This window comes from Anarhichas minor, unplaced genomic scaffold (genome assembly GCF_050575085.1).
Source record: "Anarhichas minor isolate MPS153535 unplaced genomic scaffold, ASM5057508v1 ptg000014l, whole genome shotgun sequence".
In the NCBI taxonomy this organism is placed as follows: domain Eukaryota; kingdom Metazoa; phylum Chordata; class Actinopteri; order Perciformes; family Anarhichadidae; genus Anarhichas; species Anarhichas minor.
In genome coordinates this window covers 6,720,595-6,745,707 of record NW_027466460.1, presented here as the reverse complement: position 1 = coordinate 6,745,707, position 25,113 = coordinate 6,720,595, and the positions used below count along the sequence as shown (strand labels likewise).

Sequence of the window (25,113 nt, the reverse complement as noted above, 5' to 3'; positions counted from 1 at the left end):
TGTGTAAAGAGTGCTTTTTTATGGAATGAGTGTGTTTATGTCCTCACCTGTGGACATAGGCTGTCAATTTGGGTGGCAGCCATTCGAACCAACTTCACACCCTCTTCATTGTTGGAGATGGAGCAAGCCAGGTTCGCCACCTGAATAAAACCAAGCAAAAAAAGGACACAACACTTATAATGGAGTGCTTTTTACCTGAAAGTCATGAGCATAGAAATGTTTTCTCGTTCGCACTCTGGCAGACTCCTAACTGAACAGCATTGGTTCACATTTTTTCAAGTCATAAAACAACATTCCCCTAACCTATGTACAATGAAACACTTTTTGGTTGTTTTACTCGTTCCTTCTGTCCGTACTGGCTCGAGAGATACAGTCCTAATGCACTTTTACTGTAAGTGATGGGGACAAAATCGGCAGTCCACATCCTGTCCAAAAATACATTCTTAAGTTTAGTCCAAGGCAGCCTCAGTTAGACAAATCAAGTGGGCATCTTCCACAGTTAGACTTTTGAGTTCGAATTTTCCTCAGAGCTAAAAAGACTTAAGTAGATATCCACATGCCTACTGTATATCAATAGCCAGTATCACATCATACATACATATACATCGATACAGGGGGCAATTTCATTTTTTTGCTACACAGTTGGTGGGAATACCTTTGTCGATGAGTGCATGATGAGTTAATTGACATAGATGTTGTGTCAGTCCAACTTATGTGTGGGAACTCATTTTTATAGACCACAGATAATACAGTTTGTGACATAGTAGAGTGACATGGCAAAGGTTGGGATAAAGGTAATTGGATTCATTCAGATCCAAAATGGCCAGGTTCATACAATATGTAAACAGAAAGCCTAACTCATCAGGTTGATATTTCCATGACTAGCGTGCCTAAATCGTTATGAGGCCTGGTGGTGCAAAGAGGTGCTTTATTGTATAATTAGGGTGCCAGATGGTTTTTATGTATGAAACGACCGTTACTTTGATTTAAGTCTGTCCTATCAAAGTACGGTTTCTTGATCACATGTTTCCAACCTGACTCCTTTATTGAAGAGAGCTTTTAACGGTTATTTGTTTTAATAGTATACGTCAGGCTCTGTGAATTTGTCTTCAGTTTTTTGGGAAACTAATTATAGTTGATTAATGGCATTTGATAACTTTGTGATTTGGTATCTGTATGCAGTATATCATAACAGTTTGGCTAATAGGGACTGTTTAGGTGGAAATTACGAAAGGTGCTGTGTCAAATTTGAAACCACAACGACACCTCTATCAATTTCTTACTGAAAGAAACATAGTCTGCTGTATTCCCATGTGAAGCGTTAGATTTCTCCACAGTCCCACTGTATTACACAGTCAATTTTCATAACTTAAAACTCTATATCCAATACCATCCTGAAGTAAATCAGATTGCAGCATGAGCCCAGGCTTTGAAACTGAGCTAAACAGACACATGCCTGTTGGCAGCAAAAGGTGCCAGTCTGTATTAGCACTTCAAGTGCTCACATGTCACTGTTTGAGGCAAATTGAGGTAAATCAAATTTGTGTTAGAGGACTGTTCCTTAGAGCTCTGTCTCTTTACTCATGACAGCAATGAGCACATTGATGGATTGCAGTCCTTTATGTGAAGCGGTGTGTGTATGTGTTTAAAGTGTGTGTGTGTGTGTGTGAGTGTAAGAGATAGACAACAGCATGCAATTGAGAGTCTGTGTTCCACATAAATGTGAGTGGCTGGTTGCAGAGGGTTTGAATAACATATGCAGCATAATTTAAAAGGACAATTCCAGTATAAGTCAAGTTCCCTGCATTGACTTTCTGTTTTACATTACAGTAAACTATACTGACCATTTCCAGGAACCTTTATTGCTTTATGCTTTGAAATATTTGCAAATTTCTCCTTGTCGAGGCAAACTCAATTTCAAATGAATGCTCTATAGTTTCTACAAAATACTCTCAGTAAGGAAGGCTGGCCAAATCAAGCCATTATTGTTTAGGATTCAGTTATTTTTTTCCTTTTACTTAAATGGACTTCAGCTGCATCCCGCTTTGATTTTGTTCTTGTTTTTCTGACTAACAGAACACTTACCATTGAATTTGCAAGTAAAACTCTCCTGTCATGTCAGATCTCTCCTAAATAGAGTGTACCCATTTCGAGAGTGTTCGTGGCGAGATATTTTTGCTCTAATACAATTTGATGTAAGTTTGTGGGCTGAAACTGAAATCACACGAAAAGTCTGATTGAATAACAAAGCCTTAATGTGTCATTTGCAGCGTGTCCAAGTAGCAGGCTTTCAAGAAGTAGGACAAAGGTTCAGCACTTTCCATTTAGCTTTTTTTCCCCCCAATTGCAGTATAATGGCGGTACCTGACCAGCAGAAAGCAAGTCCCCTCTCTCTGTTTTCATTATGTAGTTTTCTTTCTCTAGTTCTGCTCATGCCCAGCAGCTAATGTGAGGCTTCGCGGAGCCCATGTGAGGCAAAGGGGCAAAGGGCATTGTGGAGGCTGGAAACATGCCCAACAGTCCTACTCCCACTCCCTATTACCCCAACACAGAGAGCTGGGCCTGGGCCAACACTGGAACATCCAGCCAAAACTACTAATTGCAATTATCTAAGGAAGTGCCTCTCCTTTGAGGTTTTTTTCCAAAGAAAGGAGGGAAAAACCAAGACAGAAGGTTTGAGACTTCACCGTGCAAGCCTAATGCTGATACGGTCAAGGATGTTGGAATAGAATATGTGATTCAAAGAGGTGCGTGTGTGAGAGAGGGAGAGGAAGGGAGCAATAGGGAGAGAGAGAGAGAGAGAGAGAGATCCCTGCTGAATGCTCATTCTTCATTTTAGCCTCGAACAAAGAACTATCGATTTTGTCCTTTTGCTCTGCCCTGGATAATCACTTCAATTCTAATTTGATGAAGGTTTCCACTGCAGTTGGGGAGATGGGCACTCTCATGTATGGTATCTAATTCACCTAAATGTAGCTGAGTAACTGAATTTTTTTTCTTTTTTTATGCTGGTAGTATAGAACCTGATATCTATAATCAGGAAGCACTGATGATGGTAACACATTAACATCTTAACGGTCTCTCTTTATTGCTATTTAGCACTGTCTGCGCACAATGTATATAATTACCTCCATGAAATCTCATGAAGCTACTCTTTGTTGTACCTATACCTATTATTCCTTTTGCAATGCCTAAAACATTTGACAAATTACTATTAATATGTTTTATCTTTGATCATTCTGGATGGAGTGAACACTTAAGTGGCTGTGCCAAAGAGCAGAAGAGCTGAGCCAGAAGAGGACTCTCCTTGCTTCACTCAGGACGGTCAGTGCCCCCGTAAACCATGCCATTTCCACAACCATTTTCGGGCAGCAACACAACACAAATCTCCCTTCCAGTTACTAACTCTCAGGAATGACTAATAGAGCCGGTGTCAGCCAAGGTGCTGGGCACAACAGCTTCGCCTGAGGATGAAGCAGGAGGTGGACTAGAAAAAGGAGAAGAATAGGAGTGGAAGAAGCAATCAGTGGGGATGACATTTTAAGTAATGTGATGTAACACAGAAGCACTTTGTTCTATTAAAAGTCTGTGATCTAGATGCTTACTTGTTGCAGGGATGGGGTTGGCAAAGGCTTTATTGACATGGGGCTAAAGGGTCGTGTTTTATCTCTTTTAAATGCACAAAACCAGTAGAATCTCTCACTACACTTTTTTCTGCTTTTCACCATGTGGGCACACACATAAGCACTGACATGCACTCACAAACACAATAAATAAACTGTTAACATAGATGGAGCAGAACATGTGACGGGGCAATAGTGTATGCAGACTGTGAAACAATTACAGGCCTGCTCTCGCAGTGGTACTCCTACACAGTAAGGAGCTGTAAGCTCCCAGTGGTGACACCATAGCTACAACGTATAGGTGACGGAAGCAGGTTAGGGTGCATTACATTTGGTGACCCCAGATGTCAAGGTTGAGTGAAGGTCAAGTCTAAAGGGGATAACATGCGGCAGGAGTCGATGACCTGCTGTATCTGACAATGAACCACATCTTTGAAAATCAATCCCTATTAAAGAGGGAAGTACGTACCGCCTGAGGAAGAATGCCCACCAGGCTTGCAACTACATCGAAAGGCATGCCAGACTTTGCCGCATATCAAACAAGAAAAGTCTAAAATAACAAGAACAAAGGAAAAAGATTTTCAAGAATGTTCGCTATGGTAATGTTTAATATGTCTCTTCTACACTTGGATCTTCTTGATTGCTGGATTACTGATTTTTACAACAAATTTGACATCCTTGTCCTTATTAAGTGACAAACGTAATTTGTTATCGTGTGTGATCACAGGAAGTGAAATAAACAAGGAACATCATTTTAATAAAACCTTTTATACAATATTTAATATTTAACACTGCCAAATCTATTGGAAAACAATATAACAGACAATTGAACAGTCTCGCCTTCTCTCATATGTCGGGAAGCAAAATATTTGAAATTGGGGAATAGCTTCGAGAGTCATTTTGATTGCAGATTGCTGTTTAAATGCTCCCTGTGCAACCTTTTTCCCCACCCCCCTCTCCACCCTCGCCTGAGAGATAGTGGACCTAAATTGCGTGTGACTCTAATGCACTTAGGAGTTCTCTCTACACTTCCTAACTTAGAATGGAAATGAGTTTAAGTCACAGTTTACAAAGTGACAAGTCCACTAATACGTGGCTGACGAGGATACAATCCTTCACACACTGCCTCCCCACAGACCCCTGGTTTGGTTCATCAACTCCATGCATACAGATGCAGTCACTAAAGCACAAAAGCAAATACACAGAGAAACAAACAGTGTCTTTCATTCTTTCTAATGCAATAATATTCTATTTCTAACACTAATAGTGTTCAGTAGTCAGGGTTTTAATTCTCTTCTGCTGAACTGTAATGTTTAGAAAATGGCCCTCATACATCCACTGAGGGCCCTTTATAGCAACATGGACGTTCACCGACCCGATTCCATACGGTCAATGCATCCTCCACAAAGCTGCTTCTACAGTCGTTCACCTCCAGCTAATGTACACACGGAACCTTTACTATAGGAATATGGTACAGGTGTGTGTGTGTGTGACTGAGGTAGGGATGTACAGTGGAAGTCAGTAGGAAATGAGAAAGTCCACTGTGTAATTCCCCAATTATAGTATGCCATGACTTTCTTCCACTGAAAAAGTATTACTAATTTTTAATACTTTGAACCAAGCTGGGAGGCCAAACTCTTAATTGGTCTTCAATAGAACTTCACTCCACTAAGTGCTACAGCCAACAGCCATGCCACTGTCTCTACCTTGTCTTTCCCTGTGATCCGCACTCCTCATGTGGCTTCCTTGTCCCTGGTTTAACTCTCTGTGTTAGTATGTCTTTCCTGTCTTGCTGCTCACCTGCCTACCAGCACCGTCCAGCAATCAGCTCATCACCTCTACTGCATATCAACAGGGGCTCTTTTACCACTCGTCACCAGATTGTTGTGTCAACTACTGTGGTAGCTATACGATCAGGCCTCAAGCTTAGTATCTAAGTGAATCGTTTACCTTGTTTTCATGTAGCCTGCATGAACGCTTGTTTGTTTCCTGTGCTTGTTTCTTGTTGGGCTGCCTGCCACTATGCTTGCCTGCCAACCTTGTCTCCCTTGCTTCCTCCGCCTGACCCGCCGTCCTGCCTCTATCCATTCCACATCTTCCATCTGCAGTCACAAGCCACCCCCTCTCTTCAACCCATCCTCATCAACAGTACTATTGTAATAAAACTGTTAACCTTCAGCTGCGTCCTGATCTATGTCCAACCAACAACTGTGCACAACAACACCAAGATAGTCCCCGTAAATTCAAAGCTCACAACATAAACAATCTGTCCGTCCTCTGTTTTCTTACTATGACTTTAACGATGCCAATACTTGCAAACCTAGAGACCTTTTATAGATTATGACTACATGTTAGGAACTCTATATATTTTGCATAGCTTGTTTCTTTGACTTGGAAATATATAAAACAGCCTCTTAGAGCATGCCATATGTAAGCGTATTTAACTCTAGAACATCTCTCGGAGGTCCTAATCTCACACAAAAAGAGGTGGTTGAATTACAAACTTCATGAAAAGGTAAAGTGTATAAAAAAAACTGCAGAAAGATGTTTTCAGTTTTAAATAACTTACTTCATTTCCATTTTCTGCTCTATGATTTTTGTTTTGTGTCAATCTTTATTTCAGACATTGCACAAGGTCTTGCACAACTCTGAATGCCTAATGATTTAAAAATAAATATTGGCTTAATTTCCATTAAATATTGATGCTTTTATTTGTGTTGGAATAGCAGAAGCTCAATTGCAGCCATTCCTATTATTTAAGATAATTATTAATTAAAATGCCCCATTACTACTATCAGATGATAAGGACAATTATGGATGAAGTAGTAAGAAGTGCATGGATTTAAACTTTTCATTTTGACCAAGAAAAGAAAACTCTTTTCTTTCGAGTCTATATGATTATGAATTAAAACTGAATAGCTCTCCAAAATCACCTCACGGTCTCCTTGACAACCATGACGTTCATGAGAGGCTGACAGCATGTGATTTACAGTGGTCATTTATCTGGAGCCGCAGCTGAGGTTTGGGTATTCCTGTTAATACCGTGGATGGCTTCTCGATAAATATGATAATTTGCTGCAGACTGCTCAAGAGATAAACCAGCACTGCTTGTAGGGAGAGGTTAGAATCGCACATGAGACAGCAGCTGGGGTGGAGGACAGCACAGTCGAGACAAGTACAGACGCATTCACATGGCCGCAGACTTACATACACACAACACCGGAAAGGAGAGTAGAGGCACCTGATGCAATACAAAATAAGATGCTAGCAATATATTTGCAGCAGTCTGTACTCTGCTTATTCACCCCTTTCTAGAGCTAAATGTCAAGGACCAGTGGTTCCTTTCAGTGGCCACAAACACAAAGGCTTCAAAATGTGATTTATTTTCATTGAAATTTGAATGCCTAAATGCAGAGGGCCATGGGACGAGAGGATGGGCACCTAGAGAATAATATCCACCATATAAAATTGTATTGAGTCCAACAAGGGACACAGAGAGGTAATTTAAAGCAATGTAAACAAATTATAAAGCAAGCTGGACAGAGCTGTGTTGGGACAAGGATATACGGTTTATACGTGTGTGTGTGTGTGTGTGTGTACGTGTGTGAATGTCTGCACATGCACTAGATGAACAACTTACAGCTTCCAGTTAGCCATTCACATTGCTGTGAATGGCTGGCCTTAAAGGAAGAAGGGAGATGAGAACAAATGGCTGACTCACTTTCCCTTAGGCAGAGAACAACTATTCACACTTCCTATTGGCCTTGGTGTCTTGCTGCTTTGCTTCGCTCTTGTCTTGAAGAGCAAAGGCTGGCTAGACTGATTTCTCCTCATATAGCTACAAGCAATCACTCGCACAGGGAGTGTTGGTACCACCTATACAGTCAGAGAGTTGTGTCTCCCAGGTAGGTAGCACAGTAGTTTGTTCATCTTACAACATATTTTGCCTTTTGCTCAAGCTGGTGCTGCAGCCACAGGGGTCAGAATGTCTCTCTCACAGTTCTTCTCCATTACTCCTTCTCCCGAAAAAAGAAAGAAATGAAAAAATGAAACAAAAAGCAACTAGGCCTGTTTCAACTGAAGTATCGATTTCTCTTTGCATTCTCTCGGTCTCTCTCTCTCCCTCTCGCCCTCCCTCCCTTTCTAAGAGTGCTAGCCAAGCAGTCAGGCTTGGCACCAAAACATAATTATGAAAATGGACCTCTGGGTTGTTTCTTTTAATCTATCTGTACATTTCACAGTCCCTCTGCAACAAAAGCTATTTAAAAACAGTTCCAGGGGAATTGAAATGTTTAATCCACTGTACTGTAAAGAACGGTATACTTATTGATGACAATGCATAATTCAGGTGTGTAGCAGATGCATCACTGCTTTTAGCTCAAATCATCAGCAAATGCCAATACAATACAGTCTCACATTGTATATTGTTAGCAGACCCGCAGACATCTAACTACCGAAGCGGAGGGAGATTTGAGCGCTCGATAGTTCCTGTCAAACGCTGGCATCAATTTACACTGTGTGGCACCCATGACAAAGTGCCTAGACTCAGACAGCAATTGCTGCTCTCTCCAACGTACAGTTCAGTGGCCAGTGAAACCTAAATGACACAGCCAAAATCAGGGCCATTTTCAAGACATTAAACTCTGCAGCACGACATGACATAAAGTAGCTGCAGTGTCAAAACTGCTTCCTTGCTCAAAGTGCCAGTGTTAAATTTCAGTGCAAAATGCCAACAGATATAACGTATAAAGTTTGTATTTATCCTGCCTGTATTTACAGGTTGTTAAGTATGGAAAATGTATTATTCTGAACAGCAGGTTATTACGCAAGATTTGTTCTCCAACAAAAGGTCATGCAAGGTGTGATGCTTTTATATCTGAAACTTTAGTTAATGAGCATGTTTAAGACGTAATCTATTCTACCTTAGTCCCATTTGGCCTTTCATAAATTGGAAAATGAGCTCCCTCTTTCATACAGGACACGGTTCTCAGTTGATCCAAAGGATGTATAACTCCATAGTCCAATCTCAGGCAAAATGTGAACACGGCAAGACCTTGACATTTCTCCACATCACATGCCCCTGCCTTCTCAAATCTATCTAAGGCACAAGAAAAGCATGATTAGTCTTGTTGGATGATAGATGCACACAGTGGGAAAGGTCAGCATTTGTCAGTCCTTAATGCCTCAGCCTTTGAATTGGGGGATGGGTGAACAGAAAATCAGCCATGAGAATGGGAGTTAGTGTCATTGATGATTTATAAGATTGAATAATTACTCATTCTATGTCATACATGTTTAGAAATATAAACAGCAAACGTTTGCTTTACAACCTTTGATCTGCTTAACAACGTGGTCTCATCCCTACTCGGCGTGTTTTGTAACTTAGGACACCTTTGCATAGTATCTTGACGCAGACGGATTGCTTGTGGTTAACATTGTAAAACGTTTTTCATCATCTATTGACGTCTGTCCATCCTGGGAGAGTGATCCCTCCTCAGTTTCTCTCCCTGAGGTTTCTTCCTTTTTTTTTTTCCATTTGAAAGTATTTTTGGGGGGAGTTTTTCCTTATCCGATGTGAGGGGAAAAATGATATCCTCTGCGAGTGCTGAAATCAGAAATTCATACATCAAAGCAAATTGATTTTTTTATTAGCATCAAATCATTTCCACCCCCTTTTCTGCTTGAAGAAAAGCTATATCGTTTTGTACGTTCAATTTGTGTAAAAACAACACAAGTCCTTCAGAGATCCCAGATGCACCAGATGGACTTCTTGATCTGATCTGTCTGGTTCAGTTCTGTCTGAGGAAGTCTAAATGTGCCCATGGAACTGTCACATTGATTCCTGTGCTTTTAAATTCTTGCTCATTTGATTTTCTCTCAGGTGAGAACAAGAAAGTGTGAAGACGTGAAAGGCCATCATGACACTAGCTGTGAGCAGAGTCAACAACACAATTAAAATAGTCTCCATCCTGATGGCCATGAGTCCTCCACCATCTTTGAATATTATTCCTGGGGTGTTAATAAATAACACATCAACTATAATGCAGCGTGCACCAAAGCTCTTGCTGATATTCAAACAGTTTTATACGTATAATGTCTGTGGTGATAGAGTACACTGCAGTACACTGTGTTTAGTTCAGCTACTTTTCTGCACAGTGATGCATGTGAGGTGATAAAAAAAAAGTGATGAAAGAGAGAGCAGAACACAAAGTGATGCAAAAGGAAATCTCGAAACTTTTTTGACTTCAGATATTTTCCTCTCCTGTCCCTTCATATTCTGGTGACATAAGGATGACAAAACAATCACTGTAAACATTTCATTTTCCCCTTTACTGCCTTTATGAGGACAAACATCTGGGAGTGTTAGTGGCATCCATCTTTGATGTCAGTTTTACCAAAGGGTGTTAACGTGTTAATTTAAATAGTAATGTCTTGGCACACTTTTTTGGCAGAGGACATGTACCGAAATAATGAATCAGATAATGAATCACAGTAAGTCTAAGGGCCCAGTGACCAAACAAAATCAAATTATTAATCAGGGGAAGCCTTTGATACAATGGCTTGAGCTAATGCTAATTACTTCATTAAGGTGAAGGCATAACTTTTGTCCTGGGGTTGCAAATTAATATCAACCCTGGAACCAAATGTGTTACAGGTGCTTTTCTAGCAATGATAAACTATAAATTGTGAGTCCAATTAATTTAGGATTGATGTAATTAAGCTTTGAGAACTGAACACTGCTACATCTATTGCTCCTTGGGGAGTAATGTCGGGACATTTTCACAGTAAATCATGCTCACATTCTTCCCTTTCCACCTTGACAATTCTCTAGATAACTCATTTAAACATCTATCTGACACCAACCACTTTTAGGAATCGGTTGACTTAATGTTGCCTTATGACCAGCTGGGTCCAGCCTGTAGTAACTAAGGTTATTCCCACAGTAGAACAGATGGGAGGTTCTGGGAGTCACCATCAGGGCATAGTCACAGATACCATCTCAGGGGTGTTGTTGCTGTGATGTGTAATTGGATATTTGTATTTAAATCATGCTGTTTGTTTTGGCTTCATCGACTAACCTAAAAGTTAGGTTTATACGAACAGATCCTGCTCATATTTACAGTCTCAGAGGGCTCTACAAAGGCCTGTGATTAACCAATAAACTGTTCATGTAAAGGTGACAATAGCAGCTTTTGTATCTTTGTTATGTGAACAACAACAGATTTGTCATGTGTAGGAGAACATGTGTTTTTATCTCGCGGCTCAGATCGTACTCAGATGACATGGTTACATTTTCTAAAGACTCCTAGTCTGTCAAAACACTGATGCCCTATGAAGAGGGGACTAAAATACTATGCATGTTTAAAAGTTAGGGTCATATGACTGGTCAAACCCACTCAAGCTACATTTAACATCACATTGGGGAGAGAGAGAGAGAGAGAGAGAGAGACAGAGACATATAAACAGATGGAGGGATAGATAGATAGATAGAATGAGAAATAAAACATATTAAAAGTCCCTGACTAGCTAGACAGGGACAGTGTTTACTCTTGATGCAATGAATAATTAATTATAATCAATCCTTGCATTTGTATTTCCTTTGTGGCAAAAGAAGAACACACCAATAGCCTTATTGGTGAATGTGCCTACATTGCTGCTATTCTCAGTGGGACGTAGCTCGTTTCAATTTCAACACAAGTTTTCTGTCTATCAGTCTCATCAACACACGTATTTTTCTCACTCATATTATGTTGTTTAAAGGGTTAACTAAAGTAGCTTCTGACAAACAATCAGCATTCCAATACTTTTTCCAAGTTGACTTTATTATTGGTTTGACATTTGTCAGATGAAACCAGACTGAAGGTTATTTACTGTCGTGCAGTACACTTACTACTACTTTGCTTCCCACTACTTTATTAGAGCATCCACATTCTGTTTGTGAGATTCTCTCACGATTCCTACAATGGAACAAAACCAGTTGTGTCAATAACATATACAACTGTGAACTTAACACCTGGCACATAAATATGGCAAGCACTTGTACTGTAGCACCTATATCACGTTTTTAGTTATCTAATACAGATACACTCCAAATTCAGAATTACTCCTACATGTATCAAAATACACTTATCTGCCAAATGAATGTAATGATTCATTAACTTGCTAAGTCTAGGAGTGGAGCAAACTACTGAGTGTCTATTATAAAGGGAGCATGATTCAGTAAACAAGGTAGTGACTTTGGACACAGAAGCACGCAGGATTATACTCCAACCTTAAAACATGGCTGACAGTGCTTGACCCTAACACCACAACCTCATCCCCACCACAAATTACTGCTACATTGTTAACCACATTTAAAATGCAGTCACTTAAAAATGTATAAGCCAGCAAGTGGCCTGGCATTGTACCACTTAGTGCAGAGCAACAAGGCACATAATTATATCATTTCACTGGTTCAGTGAGTGGATTGGGAAAACATATGCCTTTGTTTGCCAAGCTGGGGGTGAGTCTTGAAGTATAGTATGGTTTGGATGCACGATTGGAGAAAAATATTAAATAGCTACATACAAAAAAGGGAAAGCAACAACTAACATTTTAAAACTCAGATGCGTCACTTGTGCTGAATTACTCATCAGAGCTGCGAACAAATCTTCAGCCAAAAACCTTTGCCACCCAGATGAGACAGAGGTTCGGGGTAATTGGCTGGAAATGGGAAAGCAAAGACTTTCTGGATTATTTGCCATGGTAACAGTTGTCTCGTCTCCTCAGCCAACATAACTTTAGTCTCCGCAGGTTTTTTTAAACTGAATGAAGTGTGTGGATATGAAATCATATGCTGCGGGTAAAGCTGTGAAGTTGTGCATTTGACAGCACTGTAATTAAAAATAACTTACTACTACTAACAGTCAATGACCGTACAAAAGACAATTACATGTCGTTCACAGCAGGGAATATTCTAGTTATAACAGTAAAGAAATTATTACACATTTTTACAAACATGTAATGACCTATTTTTAATGACCAATCATACAAAAGAAAAGAAGCAATTACCTATGCAATTACCACTTCCCAAAAGTACCGAAGTAAAGGTTTGAGTACATGTAGATAATTAGTAATAGGTGCAGTGATAACTTGGCAACCTGACTCAACATCATGTCAGAACAACATGTGTGTGGTCAAAATAAAAGTTGTTTAGTGTACATGTTTTTACAAATTTATTTTTGGGGGCCCACAGTGATAATGTCACTGACCTGAGGTTCCCTTGAGTCAACACAGAGTATGATTATGGTCATATGAGATCAGCAGAAGGCGTGAGTAAAAGGGGGGGTGCAATGTGCCAAATCATCCTCCTTTTGAGGCAGTCACATCCTTCATTCCTCCCCCACACGGCCAAAAGTAAAGCTCGCCTCTTGAGAGAGAACGGATGGCTCCTTCTGCTCCATTAATCTAATGACAATGCCCCGTGACTAAGACCAGCTTAGCAGGCATTGCTCATCCCCATTGGCTCCCCTTTCACTTAGCATGCCATCTATGCATGAATGCAACAGGGGCAATGACAGTAAAGGAGGAGGAGAAAGAAAATGAAGAGTGACGGAGTGGCTGCAAACAATGCTCAGATTATATTGCACTGGTGTGTCAATGGTTACGGGATGTCATAAGGATGTCACATACCAGTACTGGAAAAAGGGTTTGATGAACTGCGTTTAGAAAACTGTCAAAATTGTATAAAGACAAGACCTCAGATTTCCCAGGATGTAATGGTATATCTGTGATTGCCAGTGTAACGGGAAGGCCTTGAGTTTCATCATGTTAAGGGCAAGGCTACTTGTCATTTGGTGTTGTTTTGAGGGCACCAATGCCAGGGCAGCAATTTAAGGGTTTAAGATGATTTTATTTTTGAATACATACACCTTGTATAACTATCAGTGAAAAAAATTAATAAAACCGCTGTTTTTTTCACAAAATAATCAATTGATATTCATGAATTACCAATATTTGTCAAAAAGAGTCAAAAGTTCAATCATGCTGAGCCCTTGACTAATCAGAGTCTGGTTGTAACGATATATGAGCTATGTGCCTGGATTTCACCGGGCGCAGCTGTGCCGGGGCTGCCAGAGCTGATCACGGTCACTCAATGCTTTTGATTTCACCGAACGTGCCGCAGCACTTCCCACAAACGATCTCTACTCCACAAAAAATATGCACCAAGTCAAGTTTTGACAGAGCCGTGCCTTGCTGCGCATAGTCTCTCCTTTGTTGTTTGAGGGGATGCACCCAAAACTGGTTGCTCCTCATGTTAACAGGTACTGTATGTGACAATAAATACAAAAAAATCGACAATGGGGATGAATGTATTAACTAACTAAGATAACTAAAACAGAGCTACACATCTTTAATCCATCTTGGTCATAACTGGACTTTTAACCTAATTAACTGCTGTACTCTGCAGACTACAGCAAAACAAAGAAAAAAGAAACAATTATAAAAGATAAAAACCCAAAACATTTAACTACATAACCTATTTGGCCTATGGTCGAAGCACAAGTAATTGAAGACAAACGTCTGGGAGTGTGGAAAAATTACCAAATCAACAGAGTCTGCAAGTCAACAGAATTGGGCTTTTGCAACGCTCTCGGTGTGGTATGAAGCTGTGCGGAGGAAAAGGAATTCAGAATCTTACCAAATGACACCGGTTTCTAAACCTCACTGACAGGAAAGAGGCAGAAAAGAAAAGAACCAAATCAGCTTGGGCAGTGTGGGCGGGACATGAAGGCCGCTGTGGCCCTTGTGAAATTCCCGTCCTGACTGCGAGTTACGACGCAGTGAGTGAAACAGAAAGCAACATTCCTTTCAACAATTAATCTGTATTTGAAGCGTGAAATTAGATGAAAAATAAAATCAGGGGGCAACCTCAAATTGTGGATTTTTCTAGTGTGAGCCAACCTCTTCAGTAATGCAATTTGTCTCTGAGCCCTGCAGGCCATGTGAACATAACGAGATAAATTATTGCTCTGCATGGACTGCTTGACAACTCCCAACAGGTCATAATCTTGACTATCTCATATATGATTGACAAATAAGCTCTTCCTCACCTAGCAATGAAATCCATTACTGCAACAACTCTCCATTACAACATGAATGGTGACTTTCTGACAGAACAAATGCACAAAACTGCAATCTAGTCTTGCAGCAGTGCGATAACAGTAGAGTAGAGTCTACACGGAATAACGAAAGACTAGCAATTCAAGACATGCTTGCAGCAAAGCTATGGCGCCACCTCCACTTTAATTCAGACTTGAGATGATGTTCTTTTGGTTCAGCCCTGTGGAGTAGGTAGTAGAAACAGGCCCTTCCAGCTGATACCTCTGGGAATGTCACTGCTCTGCGGTGTATGTGTTGCTTGCCGATGTCCGCAGGAGCACAGGCTCTGTGTTCGTCCAGCATCCCATAGGAGAGATGTCTGCTTCAGCCTGACCTCCGGGGAAATAGCGACCAGAAGTTGGCTGTCAAATAGCAGTGCTGCTTGCCCAGAATAGCATGAGGTCAGTGTGGAAAAATAGGCCTCCCCCACAACAAGAGCAGACAGGGCTTCTTAACTAAATGTGTGACATTCTGAGTCAAGCTAACTGCCAAGTATTCTTACTCACATTAAGAGTTAATGTAACAGATCTGTTTGGGTGTGACTTTGCCACATAAACCCACGGCAGTGACTGAAGTTATCAATAACAGTAAGTGGTTCTCTCACCCCTGAGGTCAAGGCAAAACTTGATTTCAATTACCCTAATTCAATGTTACAAAAGCTCCACAAGGCGTTCATTAGGAGACATGAAATGAAAGTGAAGACTTGTAACCTTACGTGTGAAATGATCAAAAAAAGAATATGTTGACATCAGACCAAAGCTTTTTTTCTTTATGGTCAGTATGATTTCAATAAGTGTTCAAGAGGCATTTGTCAACCCTCTTCAGCTTGTCACATTTTGAAATAAAAGGTTGGGGCATCTTACTGTCTTCCGGGTTTAGGATGCTCACCATTGAATTGCACTGTCTGGTCTCTATCTAGTAAAGCAAAATAAGTAAATAACTAACAGAACTAATAGAAAAGATGTACAGAATCGCAGGTAAGACGAACAACAAAATGATGCCGTAAACGGTTGCTGTAGGCTCTTGCATTCACGTGTATATGAGGGCAGTTACTGAACCTTTTATGTAGATTTGACTCACCTCAGAGCTGTCCTGTAGTTAAACGGTCTAAACGTGCTGTTTTAACAAAAGGTCAACTAATATAAACTCATCTTGATATAATGGAATGAAAGCAAAGTTGGCATCTTTTAAGATGTTTTCGCCATAAAAGCCAGGTTTATGTTTCATAATAAAGTTGTCACAAGTAATCACTGGATCATGATCAATGGCGGAACAGCCCTGGATCACCAGGGCACTCTTTGCTTGTTTCAGCATTGTTTTGGGGCAAAAATGTCCCTCGATGTCTCTGTCTTGATTGAGTGTTCTTCTGCTTTATTACCCAGGGGATGTTTGTTGCCATGGTGACAGAGAAAGCAGGGGCTGACACAGCGTTTCATTGCTGACCAAATATAGAGCAAAATGAATAAGTATTTGTCTGTACATGTAGATTAATCTGTGATTGTATGTGCACATCTTTCTGTGCATTGGTAAGCTTTACATTCAGTTACACTGATTTCTGGCTTTTAACCAAAGTACCGGCGCTCTGCACTGTCATCTCACCGAGCAACACGCTGGGAATATACACTCCAGTATAAATAAATATTAAATATTGTGTTTATACTTCTGGCTTATAAGATAACCTTGAACTTGCAAACATGTCTTTCTGCTGTTATATTAGAGAGGTGACTACCGACATCCACCTACCAGAGTCTGCTGTAAAAAGTGTCCGTAAAGCATTATAGACAGGGGCAATATTCTGTTGTAAAAAGGACATGTTCACCTTGGCTTTTAAATGTTGAAAATATATGAAATATTCTGTTTCTACTACCTTGCAACCCCGGCTACTGTAAAATGCAATAGTGTACAACTGTTTGTGTGCATTCTTAGATACACCAGAAAAAAAACAGGCAGAGATACTCCTAAAAAACATGCATATTATGGAAAATCTCTCACTCTCACACAAACACACACACACACACACACACACACACATTGGTGAGACCACACACATACTAGTGAAACAATCTCATACCAACACACTGGACGCTTGCTTTCATACTCATCAGTGAAATCATGCACTTGTGTATAAATGGATTCATTGGCTTGTATGCTTGCTTTACCCAGTCTAGTATGTATACATTTGTGAGTGTGTGTGTGTGTGTGTGTGTGTGTGTGTGTGAGAGAGAGAGCATTTAAGACTGAATTGTTTTATGGCAGATAACACATCAGCCCACAGTGCACATCACATCTGTGTGAAACAGCTGCATGACACCCAGATGCATGCATTCACATGTCACATTGCTTCTCCAAGTTACTCGTCATTTCAAGTTACTCGTGGCTGCCTGTTATGGAATGAGATCAGACCAATTAATTCATATGGATCAAATTAACCCAAAGTAACACACATTACACTCACAAGACACAATATATCACATTATAGTGTATGCCCTGATTAATGCATATTAGAGCACAAATAACAGCCTGTTCTAACAATATTAGATAGTCCAGTAAACTGTGTTTACAGTATTAATCCTGGGGAAGAGCGAGCTAGTGTGTCTAACCCTGGGTGGTGTGTCTCATGAACTGAGCAGCTGAGCAGGAGGGCGAGAAAAGCCTTGTGTGCTTCTGTGGCCATTTGCATACTCTATGAATCGGATCAAAGATTGTGTGATGAGCAGTTCCTTCCTCATGAATATGCACGAGGCATTGTTCTGCTTTCATTATAAGTCTGTTTAGCCTGAGATGCACTGCTCGGCTACATCCACACTAATACGTTTTTCGTTTAAAACCGGAGTTTTAAAACAAAAATGATCTCTGTCCACAAGGGCGTTTCAGCATCATTTTCGAAATGATTTTCCTCCAGACAAACGAGCCTAAAAATGAATATTACACGACTAATCACGTACACTCGGCATGCGGGAGCCGGTGTAAACAGGAAGTAGATTGGTTGCTGTATATACATGAGTAATATAGGTGTATATATACACGAGTAATATAGTCTTTAACAATGAGAGGTCTTGCTTTATCTCTCTCTCACACACACACTTCGAATTTACTTTAAAATGAAAAAAATGACACAAGTACGGGTCAATAGATGTGGTCAACACACGTCTCACTCGTTCCCTCTCGGTTTCATTGTTGTCTGTTCACACTTGTAGCTCTGCTGGTGGCTGAAGTCTCTGTCGTACTGGAGCGCAATTAATGCTTTTGTTCCTTTATAGTTCACATGTGGACTTCACAATAGTTTTACAGAATAAAATAAGCATTGTGCCATCGCCCTCCTCAAAGCCTCAAACTGTGACTTCAAACTTAGGGCTGATTACGCCACTGGACACGCCGTTCGCTAATTGCTCCAATAACATCTGCTTCCTTCGCAAAAATGCAGACTTCAACTGCACAACAGCTGCTAGTAAAGACAACAAGGTCAGCAACACCTGTAATCAGTTGTTTGTGTTGAATTAACCTGGTAGTCGATCGATAATCAAGGCTGTTGTTCTTTGTGATCTTCCGGGAAAGGCTCACGTGATGAATCACGGAAGAACACGTTGTGACTGCTAAGAACCAATCAAGTAGCGAACGCGGGTGTCTACGTCATCGTTTCCAAAACGTATGCGTTGACGACTGTCCACACTAGAAGGTAACCCAGGGGTTTTTCAACGTCTCCGTCCTTGGGAGCGTTTTCGGTGCTCTAAAACTTCGGCGTAGTGTGGACGCTCACTGTAAACGTAGCAAAAGATATGCGTTTTAAAATGGAAACGTAGTAGTGTGGACATGGCTAGTTCCACCTTATCTAGGATATTCTCTTCACCTGTGAGCTTTGCTAAACAAACCACAACTTATCTGTCTTAAAGTCTTGAGAGAAACTGGGAAATGGAGAGGGGAAAGTAAATATACAAAGCACAAAAAGTGCTGAGGAGAGAGATAAGACTACATCAGGTCAGAGAAGAAAGGAAATTAAATTAGGTATATGTCCTGCTTGTGAATTGCTGGATTTATGTTCCTGCTTTATTTATTTAATTTGAGTAAAAAAAGCGGCAGCAGTAGCAGACATGTGGATTTTAAGAGTCGTGGTCATGAATTTGTCAGGCAATAATAGAATGTGACTGAACATGGTTGGAAAGCAGGTTACAATATGAATGGACACCTAGAAACAATTGAGGGCACAGTGTTTTGGGACCAATTGTAGGTGAGATGTCAGAGACAAATGTGACAGGAGAATGGATGTGTTATAGTTACAATGTCAGTACTTATGTGCTATGATTTTCAATATACATATATATATATCTCACAGGTTGCTTCATAGCTTTTAGAAGACTAGCTGTTACATGAATCTCTTGTACTTTGAATATTTCATCAAAAAGATGAGGATATAACTGTTTTACCTTAATGACATCCCCTCCCTGCCTGCACATCTCTTTTAAAGAAAGGTTGTAACACCAGATCATAATCATCTAAAAAGGAAGGTCCCAATTATCTATAGTGCCCCTCACTTGAGCCTCTCTCATGGTGCCAAAATTCCCTTCATTATCAAAACATGTCACTCCACATTTGACAACGAACACATCCTTTTCTACCGATCTAATCCATTGAATCATGATTATTGAACAAATGCCAATGTGTGTTACTTAATATCTTCAAATTTATATGGTGATTAGGACAGCACTTCTCAATCCTAACCTGAACTCTGGTACAAAATGTGAGGTCACTTGCATTAAAAACACAGATTTAGCGACGGGTTTCCAATATAAAAATTCACACCCCGGAAAATCAGCTATAGAGACCAAAACTGTTTTTTGTACCAGGCTGTGATCATGTTTATTTAGGCTGTATAGTTGGACATTTTAACATGTGGGTATATGGGGATTGACTTGCTTTTGGAGCCAGCCTGAAGAGGCCATTTTGGCATACCTAAAGGAAACAGCTGAAAGAAGATTTCTCCCATTATATTACTGAATAAATCAAGGTAGAAGTTACAGTTCAGTCGTTGCTCCTTTCACAATTATTAAGGGACACACAGCAGGACAAATGAAGTTAACAGAGGTGCAGTCATGCTTCACAAGAAGCACATCATAAAGGTGTTAAAAATGGATATATTCCACATATATAATCCCAGAGGACCCAACCTAAGTTAACTGGGGCATAATCACAGGTTCTTTGTAATTTTGTATTCTCTCACCTAATTAATCAGCAATGGGTGGTGCCTGCTTTTGCTAGCTTGCCTTTTTAGGCATTTCTACTGTGGTAAAAAGCCGTGGCTCTAATTACGAGAGATGATCTATTTTCCATAATGAGAATTGATGGCTTTTCTTCTGCACCACCAAACATTTTCTCTCTTTTTCTCACTTTTTTCCAATTGAAGCCCCCATTCTCTTTTACTCTTCTCCCCCACACAGACATACTTCAGAGGTATGTAGAGAAAAGGGCTAAATGAAGCACTATGTGATTAATGGACTTCATTTCCAGCAGATTTCACTTCATGGTGACAGCCCACTTCCCCCCCGAAAGCTTTCTGATTATTAGATTCAAGCCTGTGTCAAAAAGTTGAAAGATGAATGTGTAGGCCTGTCCTTTCCTAATCACCCATATTTTTCTGGCTGTTCTTTCAAGAATGATGGGGTTTTCCTTAGATATCTCTTGTGTCACACGAAGAAGCTAAGAAAACCAAAAAGAGAATGAGCGCTAACATTAGGAAAATATTACTGAGGCTACTTAGTGAAAAAAAAAAATCTAAAACCATTTGTATAATAATCTGCAAAGCTGCTCTTGAGGAGGGCCGATGCATTGTGCCTAAATGAGTCATCTTGTAAAACAGCAAACCCATATATGTATACTATAATCTCGTTGCCTCCCATGCTTGTCAGAGCCTCCTAATCTTTGAACACAAAGACAGCCCCTCTCTATGTGGCTTTGCAAGTCTGTGCTAATGCTGTGTAAACATTGCTGCTGCTGTTTGCCACTGATTTAGCACATGTTAATATTACATGAGACAGAGGGGGCCTTTGATGATGTAAGTGAACATTCAAACTAGGGCTTTCCACCTCAGGGAAGTGGAGACGGGGCTGTGGAGCAGCTCCTTCGAGATTTGTTTCACTTCCGCATATGCAATAAAGCTCGGTAGGAGTTGAGCTGTGCATTTTTCCGCAGTCGCATCACCGAGGAGAATTGTTCTTGTTTTAAATAACCGTACTGAGGCAAAACATAACAGTTAAATGTAGATGGTAAAACATACAGGGGCTGGCCAATGGACGCTTAAGAATTTGTTGAAAATATGAAAACATTGATGTGTTTGTTTGCTTTTTCAGACAAAATGAATGAAACTGAAGAGCAGTTACAGTTGCTTGTTCTTAGAAAACAGCAACTTTGCCCACTCTGATCCACCTCGATGACAACGAATAAATGCCAAGACAGGGAAAGTTAGGTTTTTAGACAGGAAAGTATTTTCCAGAGCTGAGGATGTCTGGCAGCAGCTCACATTTGCTTTTGGAATCAAAGGAAAATGGTGAACCTTTAGTGCAACAAGTCAAACTATTTTATATTTGGAATAAATATGTATAAATATATGCACTGAGGGACTTTAAGGTATATATACATACCTTAAATTCCCCGTGAGTATTCCCATAACTCACAAATGTGAAGCCATGTTTAGCCTTGTGCATTAATCTAAGCAACACATCACAGTCTTGTTAAGCATCCTGTCGCTCACAGGATGCAGTAATCTTCTCCTCTGTTTCACCTGTGTTCAGGAACCAATTCCCCTGGTCTATCAGGCGCCTATGGCCAGTTTGTGCCTTCTGGGACACGTCCTTCATTATTGCTGCACCAACCTCAGATAATCCCGCACCTCCAACAGCCACCACTGGACAGCTCAGTGATGATGAGGCCAGAAAAGGTCTCTCTTTCTCTCCATCTTTCAACCGTACACCAAAACCACGCATGGCAGGTTGCCAGCTGGCATCATGCTACTCAAGATTTAAAAAAACAAACATTTTCATGCTTTTATTTTTATGCAAAAGTACCAAATTGTGTGAGCTCGTGGATGTTCACACACGCTTACAGCACAATGTCATCAATAGAGTCATATGAGGACGACTAGGCGCGAGAATGAGAAGATCAGTTTCAGGAGAGAGAACAGACTCTTGATGAGCCATTAACCTGCTGTCGGTGAAGGAAAATGGCTGTGGGACGTGGTTTAATTTACCCTTTTATAAAGAGGTCGTTGAATTGATGAGCCACAGGAAAAGAGGTACACACCTGGTTTGGTGAATTAGCAATGCTGATGGTGAACAGGTTGAGTGAGGAACTGGAAGAGAAGTCAATAACTCCGATCAATCTAAGCTTCCAGAGAATCACTGCTGCTCTGGTGGTCAAATCTATATAATTAATAATGTCGATTTGGTTGAGCCTCTTGTGGAGGAATGCTCCAATTTGAAAATCTGAAGCACTCATAGTTTGTTTTTTAGCAAAAATGATTGAAAATGGAGATGCATTTGACACAGTAGGCTAAGTGATGCACGGTATTTCATTTTGTCAGCCGGTGCTTTCATTTATCAATCTTTGTGCTGGGCATCGTCAGTATTGACTTTAAGATCTCTCTTTAAAAATATCCATCAGCGGGTACAAAGAGTCAATTTTCATTTGAAATAAGCTGCCAGAGATTTCTATGTGCTCTCCTCACCGTCCATTACAGTAGCTCTATGGATGATAACTTTTAATAGACAAAAGATGGCTTGTGAAGGTCCCTCCATCAATGAAAGAGATAAGAAAAATTGGAAAATGATGGCCTGCTCTGTGCGTACATGGCATTGCAGGTTGTCTGCTGATCCATTTCATATGAATAGACTATATTCTTGCCCATTCTGGCTCGTAAAATATAAATTAGACCCGGGTGTTCTCCGGAAAACCGATAACTGGGCAGATTTTTTTTTAATCATCCTGATCACTGTATGGGTGGAGCACATTAATGCACTCTTTTTTTAAATGATAGAATACAAAATCTTAAATTGATCGCTACTGTCAACTTTGTATGAATTTTATTAGTTGGCGTGACCCAATGGCAGTCACAAAATGATCGTACACAGTTAGGCATGAGTCCCTACCTACATGTGTCCCTACCTCTTAACATCAGAAACCTCTTAGACAAATATCCCAGTATATTCACAGACATGTGAGATATAATATCTATAATAAGCTGAATGTATCTGTGTCTACACTGTGTGCTTATGTGAGAAGGATCGAGTGCTCTAATGCATTCTACATCCTTCACTGAGAATAAAATCAAGAAATACTTTAATTCAAGTTTCATAACATGCAATAACAGAAGGTTTTGGCATGATGGGCAATAACTCCAGTGGCAGCATGCTTCACATTAACTCCCATTTGAGTGCAAGCATTTCTGCTCCCCCGCTATGTAGGAAATGGGATGTGATCTATATGAGGAAGGGCACAAACCCAGGGCTTATCATCATTATTACTTTTGATTAATACAAATTAGATGAGATCAATTATGAAGGTAACATCCTGAAATGTTGAGTTGCTAAAAGAGTATATGCCCTTTACAGAATCAATAACTAACTGATGTTTATATATGATTGTTGTACAAACAAGAAAACCAATAGTGCATATTTGTCCCAATAGTATTGTTCTTTTAAATGTGTATACACAGACACATGCACACACACAGACACACACACGTTTTCCATGCTATGCCAATGGTGTATATCAGGCAAGAGTAAAACTGCAAAGTGACTGCGGTGCTTAGTTGCAGCACTTTCCCAAATAGATTAATCCATACTAGAGGTCAAACACAACAGTGCACATTTAATACAATGTTATGAATTGTTCAACAACATGGCATCCACTTCAAGGTCATAATTTAATCATTTCTTTACTAGATTTTCAGAATTTAATTTGTCCTCAGAATGCATACTGAACATTAATCATCTCATGACTAATGAGATAAAATCCGTTTTCCGTACAGTCTACATTCGAGACGAAATGGGACCGCTCTGACCATGCTGCACCTTGGAACACTGTATTGTTTACATTCTGGAAAAAATGAAGATGATACATAAATCACAGGCAAAAAGGCATTATGGGACATCAAACGGGATATGACTAAGCCCCCATGGGCACATGACATAATTAAGGATTCATGCTGGGCTATATATATCATATTACCATAGGAAGTCTATGTTCACAGAAGCATGGTGCAGTGTCAAGTCGTATTCCTCTTTTGCTTTCTCTTTTGTCATACTTAATCTTGTGTAATCCACTTAGTGTCACATCTGAATAACATGACAGGAATTCCTCCGCTCCTTGTCGAGAAGCACCTTTACAGAAGCTAGCCCAGCTCTTAGCGAGAACGCTGACGTTTTTTTCTCGGAGCTAAGCTTATCACCACGGCAATTTGTTTGGGCAAGGTTGGGTAAAATGTGTCACACAAAACATTGCCACCAATTTATGCGTTCTCTGAGAGATAATGGACCCTTGAGTTGACTCCCCTAAAAATGCAGAGGACAGTTGGGGGCAGTCTTTTGTGAGACAGAGAGGATGTAACGCACAACATATAAATGTCAGCTCGAGGTTAAAAGATTGGTTGATTGCATCCTAAGGCACAAATGTAATTCATCAGAAAAGGGCTGATGACCAATTCCCTCTGAGACACATAGACTGAGTCACAGGGCCAAGACGCCAAGAGAAAGAAATTGCCAAATGTCAGTGTATATTATTAGAATCAATGTTCCACAAATGATTTAAGTATGTACAGATTAATGATGTTTTTAATGATGTTTTGTTTGTATTGTTTTACTGGTGCTAAACTGGTGCTTGAATGTCATTTGGTGATCCCTATGTAGCCCAGAGTAGCTAAATTAGCAGTAAAAAAATGAATCTCTGTATCGATATAGGGAGAATCATATAATTCCATTTAAAATGAATCAACTGATATTACACACGTTTATGTTCTAGAGCTTAGGACGAAGAAATAATTGCATTTCACAATCACTTTTCACATTTTACACACTGATGTGAGTAACTTGAGCCATTTCCAGTTCATCATATTTTCAATATATGTGGTTTAGCTTCTGTAGTTTCAGGCTGCGATGCTCTTGGTATCAGAAATAGCTTAATTTTGCCATTTCAATTACCCCCATGAGCTGTGTGTCACAGCCACCGCTGTTGTTGACCATGTTCGTAAGTGGGCCAAATCAGAGGGCCACAATACGTCACTTCCTGTCTTTATTAGACCTGCTCCTTTCACCTCACTCAGTATCTTTGCCTCATCTCTCTTGCTCTAAAACCCACCCTTCAA

At 40.2% G+C, this 25,113-nt stretch overlaps 1 protein-coding gene across 5 annotated transcripts in view; it reads right to left on the bottom strand.

Annotated features, from left to right (window-relative positions):
* ctnna2 (catenin (cadherin-associated protein), alpha 2) overlaps positions 1-25,113 on the bottom strand; it is a 254,867-nt gene that overhangs the window by 36,815 nt on the left and 192,939 nt on the right. For 4 of the 5 annotated variants that reach the window (XM_076091888.1, XM_076091887.1, XM_076091891.1 and 1 more), the window contains one exon: positions 48-140. The exons of the other annotated variant lie outside the window; for it this stretch is intronic. In XM_076091888.1, coding sequence (XP_075948003.1) covers positions 48-140 — 93 coding nt within the window. The remainder of the gene's footprint in view (positions 1-47; positions 141-25,113) is intronic. 5 annotated transcript variants of the gene reach the window in all.